Consider the following 23,776-nt stretch of genomic DNA (forward strand, 5'->3'; position numbering starts at 1 on the left):
AAAAATTCTTTCGTATGCAATAAGTAATGATTATTTACTTATAGTCAGAAATTGGTACCAGTCCTAAAATTGGTACCAGTATATGATCAGTATTTTATCACAGCTTGGTGAAAGAATGCTATTTATCACTGTTTCTCTGCAAAAGTTGACTTTCTATTCAGTCCAATAAGATGGACAAGAAGGTAGAAACTCCTATACCATAGGATGTGCACATTCTCAGAACATATCTACCATACCATAGATATCTGGAAATACCTTTATGTAATCCAGACTAATGACATCAACTTCTATTGCTATGACTATTAACAACACCAACAGTTATTTATAAGATTTAGTGCACTTCTGTTTAAAAAGTGTTATACTTTGGGATTACTTTTAGGGTCTCTAAAAGAGATGGGTATTTTGTCAAAGAATAATTTTGTAGGAAAAGTTGTTCCTGCCTTATGAAAAAGCAAAATGGATTTGTAACTGGACTCCAAACATGTATACTTCTGCCCACCTGGATGCTTCAGAGATTCATACAAAAATCTGTTTATTTAAAAACTAACTCTGGAAGAATCTTTACTCAAGTTAAGATAAAGGAATGATTGACAATACTTCATCACTGGCTCCTTATCTTTCTTTTTCTCCAGTCATGTACCTGGCTTTTTCTGGATCTCTGTCATGTCTCTTGTATCTCTAGTACTCTGTGTTCTGTCTCCTTCTGTCAGCCTGTCCCTATCTGTCTCATCTCTGCCTCTGTCACTTTAGAACTATCTATATTGTCTCTCTCTCTGTTCCTCTCAGTGTGTATTCATCTCCGTCTCTCTCCCTATCTTTGTCTCTCTCTATCTATGTGCTTGTATCTATCTTCATAGCTGCTTCTCTTTGTCTCTACATATTTCTTTCTGTATCTCTGTCCCTTGGTCACATGTGTCTCTTTCTTAATCTCTCTCTCTCTCTCTCTCTCTCTCTCTCTCTCTCTCTCTCTCTCTCTCTCTCTCTCTCTTTCTTTCTCTCTCGCACACACACACACACACACACACACACACACTCATACACACATCTATACTTATTTCCTAAAGAAAAAATAATTCCTTCCACTTGCCCAGGGCTGAATTAGGCCTGGTTGCTTGAGATCTGGGTTCTCTTCTTCCACAGAATGGGCGGTGGGACTCAATCAAAGAACTGTATGGATGTGGAGGCATATCAGGACTGTTGCACCATGGGCTATGATTTGGGAAAATAGTTGGTGGACTTTCTTTTTCTCTGTAAAAGAAAATAACAATTTCAAACCAAAATGCATTTAATGGATTAGAACTATTATTGATGGTTCCATTACAATGGATATATGTTTCAAAACCAAGAGAATAGAGTTCTTTATTTGCTGTTTTTGGTGGGAAGATTATCACATCATTGAAAGCTTGTGTACAAATATGAATGAAATTCTGGGATTCATTCACAACTAGATCTTGATAGAAGATGAAGATCCTTGGCAAAATGCCTTTTTAAAAAATTAATTTAGGCTCTGGTAAAGAAACGGAAACAGCTTCAGCGGTTTTACTTTTCCCAGAAAACCCTAAGTAAAAATGTGCTCACTAAAAGTCTTAATGTTGTCTAATGAAGATCACCAGCTTTCACCTTTAATAAATGTAATTGCTCATTTTTAATACTTCTCATATGGATTCTAATCCAAATAGTAATTTTAACCATGATTGATATAATTTATTCATCAGATAGCCTCATGTAGGAAGGAATAGATGAAACCAGTATTTCATTTACCTCCTAAGAAAAAGTTGCTTGGTTTCCTTCAGATCTTCAGTAGAATGTTTCTCAGGTTCATTGTCATAGTCGCTGCTTTCTTTAGCTTCTGAGGATTTCCACCAAAATACATGTGGCCGGAGTGTGGGAGTACTGACTGGGTATCTGTCAAATTCAACATCAGTCTCTACTTTTTCCCATGCTTGCATCCAATGAATAGGTGTATACCATGCTACAGCCTAAATAAAGATGCTTCATCAATACCAAATACCATTGGAGTTACATAATTTTGAATGATTTTGATGTGATAAAATAATTCATTTTAATAAGTGGCGAACTCTACTAATGCAAAGCCCATAAGTTGGCCCCCAACAATGGCAGTCTCCACAGAATAATGTACGTTGCTATGCCAAGAGTCTAATCTACCCTCCCAAGGGAAAAGTAGAGTAAAAATATAAATTCAAAAAAGAGGAATAAGTTACTCAAAGCAATTTCTAATATATTTAATTTTATAATGAATAGAGGCATTGTAAATAAGTATTGTGAAATGTCTCCATTAGAATCCTAGTTCTCTCCAGTCCTTATTAGGGGAAAATTTAGGAATAAATCTTGGCATGGTACACAACAGTGGTCAGCAGTTCATAAACAGGTGAAATTCTGCATAAGGACATGTAGAGGGTACCACAATTCTATAAGTGACACTAGTGAAACTATTAATAGTCACCAGCTCCAGAAACCCTTTTCCTTAGATAAAGTTTGCTCTTTCCTCCTATAAACTTTTCTTTGCTCTGGATCCCTTTTCTTCTGACTCCTAAATCTTTTATTTGTTTTCATGAATCATAATGGGTAAGGTGGCCCATGGTGGCTCTGCTGTGCAACTTGATAAAAAATAAATTCTTTCTCTCTATTTCTGCTCTACCTATCCCAGCCTCCAAAGTCCTTCCTGTCCCACTCCTCTTTCCTTTTTCTGTCTTCTGTCTCTGTCTCTGTCTCTGTATCTGTCTCTGTCTATCTTGTTTTATCTTCCAAATTAGAAATTCTTAGAAACGGATTGAGAATAGCTGGGATCTTGAATGGTAACCAGTACATCTTTACAGAAACATGTCCATAAATATTTGAAAAATAAATAACTAGAAAAGGCTATATGTAGAACTTTTGATATTCTTTTCACTAACATCAAAATTGAAACCCATCATATAATTTGAAATTTATAGTAGTTTCTTTAAAATATGGGTTATCGAAGTCACGATTGCCAAATTGTATCTATTTGGCACTTTGACACTGGGAAGTATGTATTGATGACTTGCCTAGATGTTATGGCGTCAAATCGTGAGTCCGCAAAACATTCTTAGTGTGGAAAAACAACTAACCGAATGAAGAAGGAAAGAGAAAAGTAAGGAGAGCTCTCCATTCCACAAACTATTTTGTAAAGAATCAGATGCTTACTTCTCCTTTCGAATTGCACAGGATTGTTGTACAGTCTGGGCTTGATTTGAACTTGTTTTGTTCTTTCCAAAGAAAGTCCGATGGTGGATGATGCTTTGCTTTTGATGCTGCTGCCCACACCTTTCAGAAAACATTATGACTTTTAGTTTAGTTTAGTTTTAATTTTATTTTATTGTCGAGGTAATATATATCAGGGTTACTGTTACATTCGTAGTGGGTGCATTACTTCTTGAATCTTGATACTACTCATGATTTTGTCCCAACTTCCCTCCTCTTACCTTCTCCCAGTCATCTTATTTTCCCCCTTCCTTTCCCTATTTCAAATAAACAAATAAATAGATATATAATGAGATTGACCATAAGGGGAAAAAAAGAAAGAAAGAAATTCACATAGTACATTAAGAAATACAAACACAAAGATAAACCTCTTGTTTCCATATCCAAGAGTTCAATTCATTTAGTCTCATCCTTTATGTACATAGTTTTTGAGCTATTGTGATCCAACATTATGTTAGGGGACAAATACCACTGGGGGTCAAGATAGCTCTGTAACGACAGAGAGAATTGTGGTATTTCGGTCTTTCTGAGAAGATAGCTTTAATTCAATGTGTGCATGTTCATTTTGGGGACATAAAAAGTCTCATTAGGTTGCTCATTTGGCTTCAATAATATTTCTTCTTCAGCCTCCTGAGCATCTGAGAATACATGTGCCTTACCATCATAATTTTCACATGCACTTTTAAAATATACTGACTCTATAACACTAAACAGCCACTGTAACATTTCTTTCTTTTTTGTCAGTCCCAGGGATTGAATTCAAGGCCTGAGCACTGTCTTTTGGCTTTCTCAATATCTAGTGCTCTAACACTTGAGCCACAGAACCACTTCTGACTTTTTCTATGTTTAAGGTACCAAGGAATTGAACCGTGGGTCTCCATGCATGCTAGGCAACACTCTTACCATTAAGCCAACTCTTGGCCCATATTTCTAAAAGAATATACAAGAAATTTTGGAATCTATATCAAATCATTGTTATCTGATGAAACAGTCCCTTTACTTTTTTTTAATAGTCTTAATGTTTGGAATTTCACTTTAACACTAATTAAAGATACATTCTATCTAAATGAGGTGCAAACCTTCATTTATGAGCATTAATTTACTCCCATGAGATAAAACAGTGGTATAATTCATCACCAACACCCCTATCACCACAAAGTACAATAAAATTGCATGTTATAGGCAGACCAATGAGTGATGACTTTGTATGGGCTTTCCTATGCATTGACAGTGTAAATGAAAGCACAAATGATATTATGCATTCTTATCTCAAATATTAACAACTCTTACTCACTGTTACTGTGGAATTTGCTGGAAGAGAGGTATTTGGAAGAAATTTGTAAGAAGAAATTGATTTCCCATTCAAATTTTGCAGAAGTGTAAAACCTCCAATCTGCAGTTCTTTGTCAAAAGAAGAGTTGATGATTTTCACAAATAAACCCCTGATGTTGACTTCTGATATTTTTATTTTATCAAGAGAACTAGAATATAAGACAAGGGGATTATATATTGACTCCAGATAGGTCCTTGTTTCATTGTAATTATAAATATGCATTGGTAGCTGGTCCTCATTTGTACAATCTGTTGGACAATTTCCACATAGTAATGTTGCATTTTTTAACCTTAGACAAAATTGTTTCATCTCTAAAATCTATTCCTTCATTTCACATTACAAAAAATGATTGATTCCACAAAAATAATTCAATAAAATTAAAGTTCTTCACATTTTAGAATATATAAATGCCATGGGAAGGTATGGCTACAGCTATCTTAAATTGCAATCATTGAATAAAATCTATTGTGAAAAGAAATACCCAAGAGTAGATCAGCAAATATATCATGAGCCAGGAGCATAGCTTAGTAGTAGACTTCTCACCTAGCATGCACAAAGCCCTGGGTTCAGTTCCTCAGCACTACATACAAAGGAAAAACCAGAAATGTTTTTGGAGCTCAAGTGGCAGAGTACAATTATAGAGCAAAAACTGTCCAAGAAGAGTGCCCAGGCCCTTAGTTCAAGCCTCAGGACTGGCAAAAGTAAAAAATAAGAAACAAAAAGACAGAAATTATGTATGTTGTTTACTTCTGATAAAGTGACTTTGAAGATGACTAATAATTATGATTCGAATAACTAAGGAAAATATAGGTCACAACTAAGATGCACTTATAATTTTTAGTGAAATAAACATTATATTCTAGGGACCAGGCTATTACAAATCTCCACTTTCCATAGTATAATTACAACCCACTAGTAGAAATCATAGGAGTAGCTAGGACCAGCATCTTAAAAGTACTTCTACAATAATGTATAGCCTATTATTCTTCACATAATTCAATGAAATCAAAGGTAATAAATAAATTAGAAGAGATTAAAGAAAAAAACCCACAATAAACAGCTCAGAATCAGTGAAAAATATGTAATAAAGTCCACCAGGAAGAGAAATGGGTACAAATAACCACATCAGGAACAAAAAAAGGTGACAATACTACAGATTTGACAGAGTAAAAAAGGGTAGAAAATTTCATGAAAAATTTATGACAAGAAATTTGACAACTTAAAGTACACAGATTGCCTCAATGATACATTTAGCAAAATTTATTTAAGAGCTGGTAAATAAGATACCCTAATATCTACTGAAATTATTTAGCAGTAAAGCCATAATGTATTTCAAATTTAGGCACCTTATCCTTACTATGCAGTTGCTCTACCATGTAAGCTGACCACAAACATTTTCCTTTTGTCATTTTTTGGACTTTCATATTTCCAGGAACCAGCCTTTTGCTTAGACATCTTAGAGAAATGGGATCACAGATATCATTCTTTAAGATTGACTTGTTCATTTAGAAACAATTATGCGAACTTTCCCCCTGGATAGCCTTAGCCATGATCCTTCTAACCTATAATTTGTTAATAATTGAATTGCATTTACACACCATCACATTCAGTATTTATATATATTTAAAATAGAATTTATACTTGAAAAGTTTTTCTAGTATAAAGAAAAACCACTAGGCTCAGATAGCCTCTCTCATCCATTTTATAAAATACTGAAGTAAAAATGGCAATACAAGAAAAAAAACTGAAAGTGGCCCTGTGGCTCAAGTGGTCCACACCATCTGAAATGCTGAATTGGAGTCTTAGTATTACTTCTTCCTGATCAATTTGTTTTTCCATGGATACAAAACTGCATCATGCAAGTAAAAAAGGTACAAGACCTGGTATCAGACTTTTTGAAGGATAGTCACAAACAATTTTATTGTTTGCAAACAACAAACTAGGTCCAAGAATAATTGGGCTGATTGCATTTATACAGACTGTATATTATTTTATTATTCTAACAACTTTCAGTGGAGCTTGATCTCAGGTTTCAGTCACCATTGCCTCTAACATTTTAATATTATGGCCATTGAGCTAAAACTTCTAGCATATTGGTTAGTTGTAGAAAAGGAGGTCATGAATTTTCCTCACTTTCAACAGTCCTCAGATCTCAGCCCCCTGAGTAGCTAGGATCATAGGATCAAGCCCTTGGTTCAGGAAATAGGGTTATCTTTCGAATAGGGTTATTTCTTGTTTACTTGTCTGGAAAATTCATTTTATTTGTTTAGAACCCATTTACATTTCAATTAATTTCTTAGTGCTTTTGATAAACCATGAATCTACATAATAGAACCATATTTCTATTGATTATTTGGTCTTATCTCAGTAAATGCCATCAAATTGTTCAAATAATCTAAATACCTGGATGTAGATCTGCCAACTTCTTCAAGCATCATAGAAAGTTGTTTGCTAGGATCCTGGCATTGGATAGAGTGTGTACTAACTTTCTTTGAATCACCAAATAAAGAAAGGAAATAATCCTCTCCTTCTCCAGTCACATGTGTCTCAGGAAATAAGTTCCTCATTCCTAATTAAACAGAAAAGCAAATAATAAAAGCAAGTAACTAAATAAACATGAAAACAGTCTGCAGAATGATTATTATTGTTCCATTCTGCCATATTCCTTTTAGATTTTATGGTCATTAGTCGCAGATGACACAATCCTATACATGAACGACTCAATAAACTCCACTCCCAAACTCCTAGAACTAATAAATCACTTTAGCAAAGTGGCAGGATACAAAATCAACCTGCAAAAGTTAGTAGCTTTCTTTACACCAACAATACACAAATAGAATATGAAATCAAGAAAATGATCCCATTTGTAACGGCACCCCCAAAGAATAAAATATTTAGGAAATAATTTAACCAAAGATGTAAAGGAATTATTTAATGAAAACTATGAAAGCCTAAAGGAGGAAATTAGGATATCAGGAAATGAATAGACATCTCATGCTCATGGATAGGGAGAACCAACTTAGTGGAAATGGCCATACTGTCAAAATTGATAAAAATTTCAATGCAACTCCCATCAAAATCCCAAAGACATTCTTTACTGATATAGAAGGTATAATCCAAAGGTTCTTATGGAACAAGAAAAGACCTAGAATAGCCAAGCAAATCTAGGCAAAAAGAGTAATGAAGGTGGTATTACAGCACCAGACTTCAAACATGGCTATAGAGCCATAATAATAAAAACAGCATGGTATTGGAACAAAAATAGACCAGAAGTTCAATGGAACAGAATAGAAGATCCACAAATAAAACCACATACCTATAGTCAACTTATATTCAACAAAGGAGCCAGAGGTATATCTCTGGAACAAACACCGCCTCTTCAATAATCGGTGCTGGGAAAACTAAGCGGCCACTTGCAGAAAAGTAGAAATTGATCCAAGCCTGTCACCATGCACAAACATAGATGCAAAATGGATCAAAGATCTCAATATCAGACTTGAAACTCTGAAACTGCTACACGATTGGGTAGGAGAGACCCTGGAACTCATAGGCACAGGCACAACCTTCTTAAACAGAGTCCAGGATTACCACAGAATGGAGAGAGACTCCACAGATGGGACTAACTAAAAATAAAAAAGCTTCTATATAGACAAAGGAATAGCTACTAAAGTAGAAGGGCAGCCAACCAACTGGGAAAATATGTTTACAAATAATGCATCAGAAAAATGCTTAATATACAGTATCTACAGGGAAATCATGAAGATAATCCCCACCAAACCCAACAAACCAATCACTAAATGGGCAAGGGAACTTAAGAGAAAGTTACCAAAAGAAGAGGTTAAAATGGAAAAACAAACAGACATATGACAAAGTGTTCGTGATCCATGGTCACAAAGAAAATGCAAATAAAAACAAACCTAAGATACCACTTTACTGCAATTAGAATGGGTTATATTTTGAACTCAGACAACCACAAATGCTGGCATGATTGTGGAGAATGAGGAACACTACTGCACTACTGGTGGGAATGTAAACTATTATAGCCACTCTGGAAGGCAGGTTGGAGATTTCTCAGAAAACTAAAAATAGATATTCCTACAATCTAGCTAGAGCATTCCTGGGCATCTACCATAAGCATCATACCCCAGGATATGATAAGGACATTTTCAAATCCATGTTCATTTCTGCACTATTCAAAACAGTCAAGTGATGGAAACAACCCAGATGTCCCACTACAGATGAATAGATACAGAAAATGTGGCATATATATATATACAATGGCAGTCTACATAGCCAACAGCAAGAAAAAGTCAACAACTTCACTCTCTTAATTACTTGTAAAGCCTGAAGCAATTAATGCCCATCGTTTGTGTTCACTTCCTCTGGATAATATTCAGGGATTTCACCACTAAACACAATGAGAAGTGTTGGCTCAGTAAGTGCCCAAGCTGAAGAGTCATTTCCATTACACCTAGCTTACCTCTCCCATGCAGAATTTCTTGTCCAGTTTAGTAGTCTCTCTCTGTGTCTGTCTCTTTCTCTGTATCTCTCTCTGTGTCTCTCTGTCTCTCTCTGTCTCTGTCTCTCTCTATCTGTCTTTCTTACCCCCCCCCCTCTTTCTCTTTTTGGTGACAATCCTCAGGCTTGAACTCAGGGCCTGAGCTTCTTTTGCTCAAGATTATCACTCTACCACTTGAACCACAGTGCTGCTTCTGGCTTGCTTTTTATGTAGTAATTAGGAATAGAACCAAGTCCTTCATGCTTGTTAGTTAAGCCACACAGTCACCCCATATACAGGTTTCTGACAATGGTTTTTCTATATTGTATTTATTTCTTCTGTGAGTGCTCTTAATGCTTGCTGAAGGTTGACTTGTTTTGAAGAACTTCCCCTAATGCTTACACATTCAGAGATTCTATATATAGCTAAAAGTTTTTCATTACTCAGAATTTCTCTCTTGTGTATGTTCTGAAATGTACTGAAGACTAACTTTTGATTAAAAGTCATTGCACATTTGTTATAAAAAAAAAAAGAAAATAGGAGCCAGCATCTGCCCCCCTCAATTCTTGAGCGGGGCATCCTCCAGCTGGGAATCCTGAGTAAGACAGCCCCGAAGGGGCCCCCCACAGTCACAGACTCTGACAAAGCAGTGGAAACACAGCAGGGACCTGTAGGGCCAACCAGCAGCCAAGCTCCCCTTCTGAGAATCAAAAAGGCATGGCTCCGCCCTTGGAGCCCACGTCCTCAGCTGGGCCCCGGCCCTGGGAACAGAGGGGTCTCCTGCTGCTCCTGCTGAGAGCCCCTGGAAACTCTCAATCCCCAGTCCCTTGGCTTGGGGCTGCCCTTGGAAGCACCACGGGAAAAAGTCTGCCAACCGCACTCAGACCTCACAGATCCATCCCATGGTCCACGGTGGGGCCACTGGTTGGGCTAAGAGCTAGTTGTGCAGCAACACATAAGTTTTATTCTAATACTTTCCAAACTTTGTACTCAAATACGCTACCTACCTACCAACTTAGGTCAGTTACCCTTACGCTATACCTTTTCTTCATTAGTACAATATTCTTACACTCCTACGTTAATCCTCTTGTATATCCGCTGACCTCTCTCATTCTATTTTTCTATCTCTGGACCTCAGTTCGTCTTACAACCCTTAATATTGCATGGATGTACACTTGATGGCTATTGAGAAATACTGTATATCTAGGTGTTCAATTATTCTCTAGGTTCAGAGGGACTTAAAGACAATAGAGATTGGATTGAGAGGCTTATTGTTTTGGGTATAAATCGCTTATCAGTGGATGTATTAGACTGGTCTGTAAGTGCACAAAAACAAAGAGTGATAACACCAATCAAAACTTGTGAACATCTAGTGTCTGCCACCTACAGAGCTCTAGGGTGGTTATAGCTGAAAAACTATAACCGTGTTTAGTATTAATCTTGCTCCCATTTTCCAATGGGCAGAACAAGAAACTCAAGAAAAATGTCAAATCAAGAAACAACATCCCCCACCCAAAGTAAACAGACAATGAAACAGTCACTGGCAATCCTAGAGGAGAGTCTTCCAAGTGATATACAAATGCAATTGATAAACATCATAAATGAAAAATGTGAAAATATAAAGAAAGAGATAAGGGAGGAAGCCATAGCTGAACAAGAGGAAACCATAAACGAGGTGATAAGTGAAAAAGAAGAAGCCATAAAGGAGGCCATCATAAAAGTTTTTCAAAGAATAATGGATGAATTCATAGAATCCACAAATAAAAAGGTGACCGAACTCCAGCAAATGTTCAAAGTAAATAAAGCTACTGAGCTAACCACTCAAATGGAAATCAAGGAGCTAAGAAATTCATACATGATCTAAAAGAAGAGATGCAAGGCATCAAAAATGAGCAATTAGAAGCAAGGGAGATGAAAAATAAAGTAGATAGCTTTGATAGCAGGTTGAACAATGCAGAGGAGAGAATTTCCGGGGCTGAAGATAATTCAGTTATTATAGAGAAAGAACAGAAAATGAGTCAATCCAAATCTAGGAAAAATGAGAAAGCGTTTCAGGAGGTCCAAGATACAATTAGGAAGCCTAATTTAAGGCTAATTGGTATTGAGGAGGGCGTGGAGAAAGAGGTCAATGATATTGGAAAAATACTTCAGGGAATCATCTAAGAGAATTTCCCAAATATCCAGAAGGGCAGGCCCATCCAGATACAAGAAGCTTTTAGAACCCCAAACAGACCTAACCAGAAAAGAACATCCCACCGCCACATCGTAATCCAAACTGGATCAATAGAAACCAAAGAAAGGATCCTAAAGGTAGCCAGGGGAAAGGGCTCACTAATCTATAAAGGAAAACCAATCAGAATAACTCCAGATTTCTCAGCAGAGACCATGCAAGCAAGAAGTGACTGGAAGCATATATGTCATGCCCTTAAGTCAAATAACTACCAACCAAGAATACTGTACCCAGCTAAGCTCTCATTCATAACTGAGGGAACAATAAAAACATTCCATTCCAGGGAAAAGCTGCAACAATATGTTGCAACGAAACCAACACTACAGAGAATTCTTAAAGATGTTTTATACATAGAAAACCAAAATAAATGCAATATAGGGAAAGAAATGGCACCTAAACAGCATACCACCTAAGGACCACAAGAACTGTCAAGACACAGGCCCGAATAAAAGCTTTTAAAATGGTAGGAACTAATAAATATCTCTCAATCCTAACTCTCAATATCAATGGACTTAAATCTCCAATTAAAAGGCATAGGCTGTCTAGTTGGATCAAAAAGCAAGAGCCATCGTTCTGCTGTCTTCAAGAGACACATCTCACCCAAAAAAACAATCATCTTTTGAAAGAGAGAAGTTGGAATAAGCTCTATCAAGCTAACGGCCCCCTTAAACAGGCTGGAGTTGCCATCCTCATATCAGATAAAATAGACTTCAAACTAAGATTAGTAAGAAAAGACAAAGAAGGTTACTATATACTACTAAAGGGATCTTTCATCCAGGAAGACATAACGATCCTAAATATTTACACACCCAATGCTGGAGCTCTGAACTTCATCAAGCAAACTTTACTTACACTGAAACCATACATAGATCGAAATACAGTGATTGTCGGTGACTTTAACACACCACTCTCACCTATGGACAGATCAACAAGACAAAAACTCAACAGAGAAACCTTAGAATTGAACAACTATATAGACCAGCTAGATCTAACAGATATCTGCAGAATATTCCACCCAGCAACAACACAATAAACGTTTTTCTCAGCAGCACATCAACATTTTCCAAAATAGATCACATGTTAGGCCATAAAACAAACCTGGACAGATTCAGAAACACTGAAATTATTCCATGCACACTCTCAGACCACACAGGCATCAAATTGGAACTGAATACACATCTCCACCAACGAAAACCCTGTAACTCATGGAGGTTGAACAACACATTGTTGAGTCACCAATTGGTGATTGAAGAGATCAGAACAGAAATCCAACAGTTAATGAAATATAACAAAAAGTAGCACACAAAATACCAACTCCTTTGGGACACAGCAAAGGCAGTACTCAGAGGAAAATTCATAGCGCTGAGTGCCTACAACAACAAGTTGGAAAAATTGCAAACCAACAACTTAATGTCTCACCTTAAGCTCCTGGAAAAAGAGCAACAAACCAACCCTAATCCCAGTAGAAGAAACCAAATTATTAAAATCAAAGCAGAATTAAATGATTTGGAATCCAAAAAAACTATAGAAAGTATCAACAAAACAAGGAGTTTGTACTTTGAAAGAATTAACAAAATTGACAAGCCCTTAGAAAATCTTACCAAAAAAAGAAGAGAGCATATCGAAACAAACAAAATCGCAAATCAAAATGGTAATATCACGACAGAAATTACCAAGATCCAGAATATCATGAGGGAATACTTCTCAAACCTTTACGCCAGCAAATTTGACAATCTAGATGAAATGGATGAATTCCTAGCCAATATTAACATACCCACACTAAACCAAGAAGAACTAAGCCAACTCAACAGGCCTATTTCAAGCTCTGAAATAGAAATGGCAATTAGAGAACTTCCACCTAAGAAAAGCCCAGGGCCAGATGGAGTCACAGCTGAATTCTATAAGGTCTTCAAAGCAGAGCTCACACCAATACTCCTCAAGCTCTTCAACGAAATTGAAAATGAAGGTTCCTTACCAAACTCATTCTATGAAGCCAGTATAACCCTCATCCCCAAACCAGACAGAGATTCATCAAAGAAAGAGAAGTATAGACCTATTTCTTTGATGAACATCGACGCAAAACTTCTCAACAAAATACTGGCCAACTGTCTACAACAACTCATCAAAAAAATTATACACTATGATCAAACTGGATTCATCTCAGGGAGGCAAAGCTGGTTCAACATACGCAAATCAATTAATATAATTCAACACATCAACAGGAGCAAGGATAAAAATCACATGATTGTCTCAATAGACGTGGAAAATTCATTTGACAAGATCCAACACCCCTTTATGTTAAAAGCTCTGGAGAAACTAGGAATCCCTGGAACATTCCTCAAGGTAATAAAGGCTGTGTATGAAAAACCCACAGCTAATATTACACTTAATGGTGAAAATCTAAAGCCATTCCCTCTAAAATCAGGAACGAGAGAAGGATGCCCACTCTCTCCACTCCTCTTTAACATAGTACTAGAATTCCTAGCCAGTGCAATAAGGCAAGAAGCAAGCATAAAGGGGATCCAAGTAGGGAAAGAGGAAATAAAACTATCCCTCTTTGCAGATGACATGATTCTGTATTTAAAGAATTCTATAGACTGTACTCCCAAGCTCCTTGAGCTGATTCAAAACTTTGGAAGTGTAGCAGGCTATAAAATCAACCCTCAAAAATCAACTGCCTTCCTTTATGCCAACAGTGACAGGAACGAGGCAATAATCAGTAAAGCAACTCCTTTCACAGTAGCCTCAAAGAAAATAAAGTACCTAGGAATTAGCTTAACTAAGAATGTAAAGGTCCTTTTTGATGAAAACTTTAAAACCCTAAAAAAAAGAAATTAAAGCAGAACTAAGGAAATGGAAAAACCTCCCATGCTCCTGGATTGGAAGAATCAACATTGTGAAAATGACAATATTGCCAAGGGCTATCTACAAATTCAATGCAATACCCATCAATATCTCAATCACATTTTTTAAAGAAATAGAAGAAGCAATTCAAAATTTCATATGGAATAATAAAAGACTCCGCATAGCAAAAACACTTCTTAGCAGAAAGAACAGCGCTGGAGGAATTTCATTTCCAAACTTTAGACTCTATTACAGACCTATAATTCTCAAAACAGCTTGGTACTGGCACAAGAACAGGCCTGAAGACCAATGGAATAGAACTGAGGACCCAGATATTAAACCACAGACGTATGGCTACCTAATCTTTGACAAGGGAGCCAAAAAAATAGAATGGAAGAAAGACAGCCTCTTCAACAAGTTGTGCTGGCAGAACTGGTTAAGCACCTGCAGAAAACTACAGTAGGATCCTTCTTTGTCACCCTGCACTACAATCAACTCCAAATGGATCAAAGACCTGGAGGTAAAAGCTGACACACTGAAAACTTTACAGCAAGGATTAGGAGATACACTAGACCTCCTGGGCACAGAGTGGGAGGAGATCTTCACCAACCAAACAACAGACAAAGGCTTCATATCTAATATATATCAACAACTCAAAAAATTGAATCACTCCAAAACTAATCTCCAAAGTAACAACCATCCCATTAAAAAATGGGCCAAAGACTTAAAGAGTCTTCTCTAAAGAAGAAACAAAAATGGCCTATAGACACATGAAGAAATGCTCAACATCTCTGGTCATAAAAGAAATGCAAATTAAAACAACTCTAAGATTCCACCTCACTCTAGTTAGAATGGCCAGGATCAGGAAAACGAATAATAACAGATGCTAGAGGGGATGTGGCCAGGAGGGATCACTACTACACCGTTGGTGGGAATGCAAACTCGTTCAACCACTATGGAAAGCAGTGTGGCAGTGCCTCAAAAGGCTAAACATAGAGCTCCCCTATGACCCAGCAATTCCACTACTTGGCATTTACCCAATCATCCAGAAACAAGGGCATACCAAATCCACTCACTAGCACAACAATGTTCATTGCAGCACTATTCACCATAGCAAAGATATGGAACCAACCTAGATGTCCCTCAATTGAAGAGTGGATCAACAAGTTGTAGTATTTGTACACAATGGAATTCTATGCTGCTGTCAGAAAGAATGACATTGCCCCATTTGTTAGGAAATGGAAAGACTTAAAAAAAATCATATTTAGGGAAGTAATCCAGACTCAAAGGAACTTAGTCTCAATTGTTTCCCTCATTTGTCATAATCAGTAGAAACCTTGGGCTCTATTAGCAGAGATCTGCAATAGAGCAAAATCCTGATACATAAGGCCATATAGTATGAAGCTAATTGAAAGGATCTCCAGGACATTGAAACAAAAGCCATATAACGAACAATTGTTGTCCTTAATGTACTATGTTGTCTCTCATCTCCTTTGCTGTCACTTGGTCATCTCATATTGTTACTGTATCTCACTTTGTTATCTGATATATTGAATTTAGTTGTACTTGGTTATTTGAAATTTGATAGGGAAGGGTGGAAAACCAAGACGGGTGGGAGTGCGGGGGGTAGGGTAATGGGTACCAAGACATGTGAAAGGGTATCAATGTATGTGAATTAATGCACCTTCTATCTGGCAAATATCATGTAACCCTTTTACTAATTACAATAAAAAATTTAAAAAAAGAAAAATACAGATGCAGTTATGCCAGCATCACATACCTACCTCAGCCACTGTATCTATAGCTACCTATACCATCACATGTGTATCTGTATCTAAATCTATCTATCAAACATTTAATAATCATGTGTGCACAGCAATGTGATTTTCATGCACATACTAAGAACATGAGGGTAACAACAAATATAAGTCTAAATCTGACTTTCTCTGGAATAAGAACATAAAAAAACACATCTAGCCACAGCATACTTAAACTATTAGAATTGAAGTGCAAGGATATGAATTAAGTTCTGCAAAATAAAAGAAGGAGCGATAGTAAAATGAATAGAAAATCAGCATCACGACAGAATTCTCCACATAATCCCTCAATGCAAGGAGAGCATGGAATTGTATTATCTTGAATATCAAAACCAGCCAAACCAAACTGAACAGGAGATTCAAATCAATAAAGGCAGAGGTGCCACGGGAAAAAATTACAACAAACATCCAAGAATCCCAAATGATTATAAAGGACTATTTTCAAAATCTATACTCACTAAAGAAGGAAAAACTAGCAGAAATGAATGAATTTCTGGAAACGTATAAACTGCCAAAAGTGAATCAAAAAATATAAATGAACTAAACAAGCTAAAAACACAGAATGTATTAGAAGAAGTAGTAAGAAGGACTTCAACAATGAAAAGCCCAGGCCCAGATGGACTCACCACAGAATTACCTAAGACTTTTAAAGAGGAACTAATACCAGTGCTGAAGTACTATTCTGTGAAGTAGAATCAGAGGGAGCAAACCCAAACTGATCCTATGAAGCCAGTATCACAGTCATCCTATAACCAGGTAAGGATCCAACACAAAAAGAAAACTACAGATAAATTTCTCTGATGAACACAGATGTGAAGATCCTCTTGACAACATTAGCCAATAAAATCCAGAAACAAATTTTTAAATTATAATTATGACCGAGTAGGCTTCATCTCAGAAATGCAAGTCTGGTTTCAAATATGCAAATTAATACATAAAAATCAGACCAAAGATTAAGAACCACATGTTCTTTTCAACAGATGCAGAAAAAGCCTTTGACAAACTGCTACATCAGTCATTGTTAAAAGTTCTGGAGAATCAAAGAATAGAAGGAACATTCTTTAAAACAATAAAAGTCATATATGACAGATAACCAGACAATATAAAACTAAATGGGGAAAATAGAAAATAATTTTCCACCAAATCATAAAAGGGCAAGTATGCCTATTCTCTCCACTTATCTTCACTATAGTTCTGGAATTCTAAGCAAGAGCAGTAAATAAAGGAGTTTAAATTGTTCCACATGGGGAAAGAAGAAATTAAACTATCCCTATTTCCAAATGGCATGATCTTGAACTCCAAAACGTCCATTCTCCAAATCCTAGAACTAATCAACCAAGTTGACAAAGTGGCAGGATACAGAATTAACCCACAAATATCAGTAGCCTTTCTGTATGTCAATAATGTACAACCAGAAGGGGTATTTATTAAAACCTTACTTGAAATAGTCTCAAAAAGAATAAAATATTAGGAATTAATCTAACCAAAGATGAAAACATCTATTTACTGAAAACTATAAAAATCTAAAGAAAGAAATCAAAGAATATATCTGGAAATAGAAAAACCTTCCTTGTTCATTGATAGATAGAAATAATATTGTGAAAATGACTATGCTGCCAGAAATGATATACAAATTCAAGTCCATCAAAATTCCAGTGTCTCCTTTACTGAAATAGAAAAACATTCCATAAGTTCATATGGATCAACAAATGACCTAGAATAGCAAAATTCTAGGCAAAAGAAGCAATGCTGGCAGCATCACAATACTAGATTTCAAGCTATACTATAGACCTATTTGAAAAACAGCTTAGTATTTGCAAAAAAAAATACAGACCAAAGATCAATGGAACAGACTGGAAGAGGAATCCTATTGCATTGCTGATGGGTGTGTAAATTAATACAGCCAATCTTGAAAGCAATCTGGAGGGTCCTCAGGAAACTAAAAATAGAACTTCCCTACAACCACAGCCATACCATTCTTGGATATCTATCCCAAGCATCATGAGCCAGGATATGGTAGACATCTGAACAACCATGTTCACTGTCACAGTATTCACAATAGCCAAAATAAGAAAACAATCTACGTGCCCCACGATAGATGAGTGGATAAAACTGATGTGATACTTTATATATACTCTAAATTTACATAGCCAATAGAAAAGATAACATAATGGTATTCACAGGGAAATGGATAGAACTAGAAAATTTCATGTTGTGCAAATAAGCCAAGATGAGAGAGATAAATAGTGCATGGTCTTCCTTAAATGTGAAAGTTAGATTTAAAACTCAACAGGATATGACAAATTACACACCCACATACAGCAAGATCAAAAGAATTGTTGTGGGAGATAATCACCATATTGTAATAAACCTCTTTATATGTATATAAAGCAATATACATACTGAAATGAACTCTAAAGATAATGAAATGAGTGACCTTTTCTTAATTTATTTCATTTTCAGAAGACTGTATTCTTTACCTGTTATATAGTGTATACACGTGCCCATCTGATAGACAGTGGGGGAGGTCACAGAATCATTAGAAAGTGGGTGAAAAAGTGAAGTAGCTGAGTTTACTGGCTCTGACATTGATGAAAGTGAACAAAACAACTAATGGGCAGAGATGAGAGAAAGGGAATGAGAGAGAATGAGGGAACAGATGATATTCAGCAAAAGGAAAGAAAATGTATTTCTGAAGTATTTAAAGTAATCCCACTGTATATCACCTCTAACAAACAATACAAATTCATGGTTTACAAATAGCAAATGTTATGTACATATTTTCATACCCTTGTCTTCTCTGGAAGAGGTCATATCAGTAGATTTAGATGGCATTGGTCCCTCTGATGATATACTCATTCCACTTCTCTGAGGAGAAGAGGACAGATAGTAACCTCGAATCCTATCCAGGAATATTGACCCTGATAACAACAATTTTATTCCATCTGAATCTGAAAACTCTGGGACAGAGTATAATGAAGATGACTGCCTTGACAGAAAAGTAGCATGTTTGTCTTCTGTTCTGTGAAAAAAAATTAATAACAAAATTTGAAAGTTAATATATTCAAACAGGAAATTTATTTCTGATGGTTCATCTTTTTCAAGGTCATACAAATGAAACACATTTAATAATCTAATTTGACAACCAGAATAAACCATGATGACATCAATGTGTTACTACTTTTACTCAAAAAAATTCTTCCATGTGCCAGTCATTCATTTCTATTATCATATGTACTCAGGATTGAGGATGTCAATTCAAGTTGACCCAGGCAAAAATAGAACACTTGACTCTTCTTTGTTATAGTATTGGATTTTAAGCTCAGACAATGACGACTCTTCCTGGGCATTTTTGTTCAAGTTAAGTGTTCTATCAACTTCAGCCACAGCTTTAATTCCAGTGTGTTTTTTTTCTGAAGTGAAAAGTCTCTTGTGAATTCCTGCCTAGGTTGGCTTCAATCTTCAATTCTCCAGGTCCGAGGTTCATGAGAATTTAGGATTACCAACATTATTTATATTTAACTATTCAACTATTTATATTTATTCAACTATTTATATTTAACTATTCAACTATTATTTATATTTAACAAAGAAACAGCTAAATTTTAGTTGGGGTTCAAGTGGTAGATTTCTAGCCTTGACAGAAATTGAAAAAGGATTTTTTTCCCAAGACTTTTCATTTCCTTACAATTGGGGCAATCTTGTTCTTTCTGATGGGAGCATAGAATTCCATTGTGTATAAATACATCTTCTTGATCCATTCATGTACTGAGGGGCATCTGTGATGGTTCCATATTCTTAACTATAGTAAATAATGCTGCAATATACATCCCTATGCTTTAGCTTTAGTATACCCTTGTATCTGGACATTTGAGCAATTGCCCAACAGTGAGTTTGCTGGAGTACACATCTAGGATTCTCCTAGCAGAGGATCACAATAGCTCAAAAGCTAAGTACATATTGACATATAGGATGAGGTTAAGCTAAATGAACTCTGGGATATGGAAACAATAGTTTTAATTTATTATTGTTATTCTTAATATACTATGTGAAGTTATTTATTTTCTCTTTTTTCCCCCTTATTGTTTATCTCATGTGTTATTGAATCTGACTTTGTTACCTGATATATTGTATATATATTTATTTATTTGAAATAAGGAAGGGTAAAAACAAGATAATTGTTAGGAAAAGGGGGTAGGTAAAGCAGAAGAAAAACATGAGAAGGGGTATCAATATTCAAGAATATTTACCCAGTACCTGACAAGTGCAACTGTATCCCCTGTATACATTACCACAAAATAAAATACAATTTAAAAGATTTTAAAAGAGGAAATACAAAAGAACAATGTCCAGTCACTGAGTTCAAGCTTGAACAAGAGGCTGCACTAAAGAAAAATCAAAAAGTTATTAATGCAAATAGTTTCCCAAATTCATCAATGTAGAAACATAAAGTAATCATAACAATGTTTCTGACCAGAGATTTCACCAAATTGTTCTGCAAATTGACACTTAAATCATTTTCTACTTTGACCACTTTTTAATTCTTTATAATAACGTGAAAATCTCATCATTCCTTTTTACTTTGCCATTGCTTAGCATAACTTTCCTTTAGTTTCTATATCTGCATAACAAATCTCCCCATGTTAACAGCAATTATTTAACCATCATCTGCTTGAAAATGCACAGCATGTGTTTTTGTCCACATGTATGTTCCCATGTTCTTCTCTTTAAATCTAAGTGCATATTGGCATGAATGCAGAAAAGAGAAAGAATGGATTTCTCAGACAATACATTAACAACTGAATTTTGCCCAGAATGAAATTTTTCTTAATTAATCATTAAATCATTTGAATGATATTTGTCTCGCTAACATAAAAGTGCATTAAAATATTCTGATGTCTCGAGGAATGTCTTTTGATGACTCTACTTTATGAGTCACATGGATTATCCTTACCAAGGATCTCAAAGTTATTATTTGTGTGTGTGTGTGTGTGTGTGTGTGTGTGTGTGTGTGTGTGTGTGTATTAACATTCATGTTTATATTGGAAGGAAGGTCCTCCTGGAAGGGCTTTTAATGACCATATTTTTTGCATAATTGATAATTTTTACAAGGATCTCAAACTGTTTGTGTGTGTGTGTGACTTTAATATTTATTTTTCTACAAAAGACCTGGGAGTCCTCCATCACTGTGAAAACCTGGTCAAATGCCCAATTCAACTATCTTCTTAATTGGAACCATTGACATACTCACTATTTACAGTAACATGATGCTCTTAACTATCTATCCCAAAGCATTTCCCAATATACATATTATTTCCAATTGTTCTTGACAACTTGAATGCATTGACACCTAGGGGATTAACAATGGACACAATTCAATTGTCCTTGAGAATATTTTCAGAGATCAGTAGATCATGAAGGCTTTGGTATAGTGTTTCAATATGTTGGTGCTTTAAAAATATGAACAGACTATTGGGATGTGGCAGAATGGTAGAAGGGAAGATCTAGCAGAGTGAAATATCTTACTGATGGAGTTTGGAGATGAAACCCTGACACTTCCCCTTCCCATTCCTCCCTCTACGTACTTATTCCTGTAAGATGAATAGTCTCTCCAGAATACCCTTCCTCTATAATGCTTTGACTTCACCATTGGTCTAACAGCTAACTATGGACTGACAAGTCTGAAATTGTAAGCCAAAATAATTCCTTTCTCCTTGAAATTTTTTATCTGGGGTAGTCAGCATGGGAACAGATGTTTGCTTAGCAGAACAGACAAAGTTATTTCAGTCAAAGTCTAAGTTACATTCATTATTATCTATAATATAACTTACATATAATATATAATATATATTACCTAGTTATAAATATATATATACATATATATAAATCTGTTTATAAATACAAGTATATTTGTGTATGAATATATATGAGTATATATACATTAGAGTCTACAATTCACTATTTTAGAAAAGTTAAAGGATCTGTGCTATTTTTATAACTTTATAGGATGTTTATGAATGAAATAAGAAGTCCACCATTATCCTTTCCAAGCTCAGACTCTACTATCTACATTCATGACATTCTTACAATTCTTGTTCTTCTCCTTTTTCTTCCTGATTGCTTGCTTCAATATTTAAAGTTTCAAGAGGTTCTTCCATGTCTTTCATCTAGAGGAGAAGTTTTGTTTCTGTCTTCTTTCTGTACAGAGATCATGACATTTTGTTATGACTACAGTATAGTTTCTAGTAGAATATTTCATCTCACCTGTAAATTCACATATATTCAATTTATTAGATTAAACTATTATTTACCATACTAGTATCTGAAAAAGAGTAGTAGATATTGACATACCAAATACTTATATTGTGTGAGATGAGAACACCACAGGAAACTGTGGTAGTCAATGAAAGCAGTTGAGAGGAGAAAGTAACTGTTATGACATAAACATTCACCTCTGCCCATGATGGCCTCTTAGAACATTGTGCATGATGTCTCCATAGTTACAAAGTTCTTGTCTCAGAGCAGTTTTTATGTGAATCCTACACTTGTTTTGAAATTTAAAAAACTTAAATAACACAACATACTCTTAGGAGATTTGTGCCTTTCAACAGAGTGAATTTGACACCAAAATATTTGAAGAATTATTTAGGATTATTAAGGGTCATCAGTATAATATATTAGTATTGTGAGACTTTATCCTAATTTGTCTTCTGTCTTCCTTTCTCCTATACTGCTTTTCCTTCTCTTCCCATCCTCTGTCCTCTTCTCTCATCTCATAAGAGCAAGATTAAAAAACATTTTATTTAAAGTAAGCCCAGAATTCAAAGTGTAAAATCAGATGCAGAAAACAATTTTTCCTGAGTTATGCAATCAGATTGATTGAGATAAATCACTTAATTCTCTTTCTACCATGAGTTAAATATCTACATCTGATATTTCAAGATAATATGAGAATGAAAAAATGTTACAGAATTACATGACTCCACATAGTTATATTATTTATTAATGGCAATGACTAGTGGGTACATTTCTTTAGCAAATACTTAACAAGACTTCTCAGTATTGGGGTTTGATTTAAGGACTATAACCATTCTTGACTTAAGGACAAATGAAAATAGGACTTATAAACAAGATTTGAAAATGGCTTCAGTGTCGACATGGCAAACAATATTGAGATATGAATGACAATGAATTAAGTGACTACTTTAGTAAAGAGAATAAAATAAATAATATTAAAAAATGGATAAGCTAAAATGGGGTAATATATGAAAAGCTTGCTGTATTTCAGAGATAAAACAATCCCTAAATACATTATGGCCAAGTATTCTAAAATAAGACTTAAAAATAGGCATAAAATTTTCTGCAGCTATCCAAGTTACCAGATGTAATGGTTTATTAGCTGGTAAAAATCTCCCTGGTTGTCAAACTCTTTGCTTTAGATATGAAAAACTACTATTCAGTTATGTCAAGTGAAGGGTTAAATTGGGACAGATAAGGGAGAACGATGGAATTGATGATACTAATTGCATGCACTGTACTCAGAAATGGAAACATTGAAGAAAAGCCTCTTTGTACAACTGCTTAAATATAAAAAATCTGCATTAAATATGTATATATAATATGAATAGGAACACATTATTGCATAACTTACTTCAACAGAATAGCTGTGGATATGTTCTCACACTGTAGAAAACAGAAACTTGATAATTGAGAAAAACTTCTGAAAACTTTGAGAATTTAGGAGCCTAAAAATTCTCAGTCCTCTCTGACAGCCAGAAGGTGTATGAAAATGGATCTCTGTATTTCCTTGC

The 23,776-nt window shown here is 35.4% G+C and overlaps 1 protein-coding gene across 1 annotated transcript; it reads right to left on the bottom strand.

Moving 5' to 3' along the window:
• Window positions 1-1,058: 1,058 nt before the first annotated feature.
• Window positions 1,059-22,401, bottom strand: Lmntd1 (lamin tail domain containing 1). The gene is made up of 8 exons (XM_090324466.1): window positions 22,317-22,401; window positions 22,053-22,163; window positions 18,755-18,987; window positions 6,980-7,145; window positions 4,538-4,724; window positions 3,187-3,306; window positions 1,762-1,979; window positions 1,059-1,248 (listed from the first exon to the last, which is right to left on the bottom strand). The coding sequence occupies exons 2-8, from the start codon at window positions 22,130-22,132 to the stop codon at window positions 1,059-1,061; spliced, it is 1,194 nt and encodes a 397-aa protein (XP_090180592.1). The 5' UTR covers window positions 22,133-22,163; window positions 22,317-22,401.
• Between the last annotated feature and the right edge of the window lie 1,375 nt (window positions 22,402-23,776).

The sequence above is a fragment of the Megascapheus bottae genome, chromosome 35, assembly GCF_031878675.1.
Source record: "Megascapheus bottae isolate mThoBot1 chromosome 35, mThoBot2.hap1, whole genome shotgun sequence".
Lineage (NCBI taxonomy): Eukaryota > Metazoa > Chordata > Mammalia > Rodentia > Geomyidae > Megascapheus > Megascapheus bottae.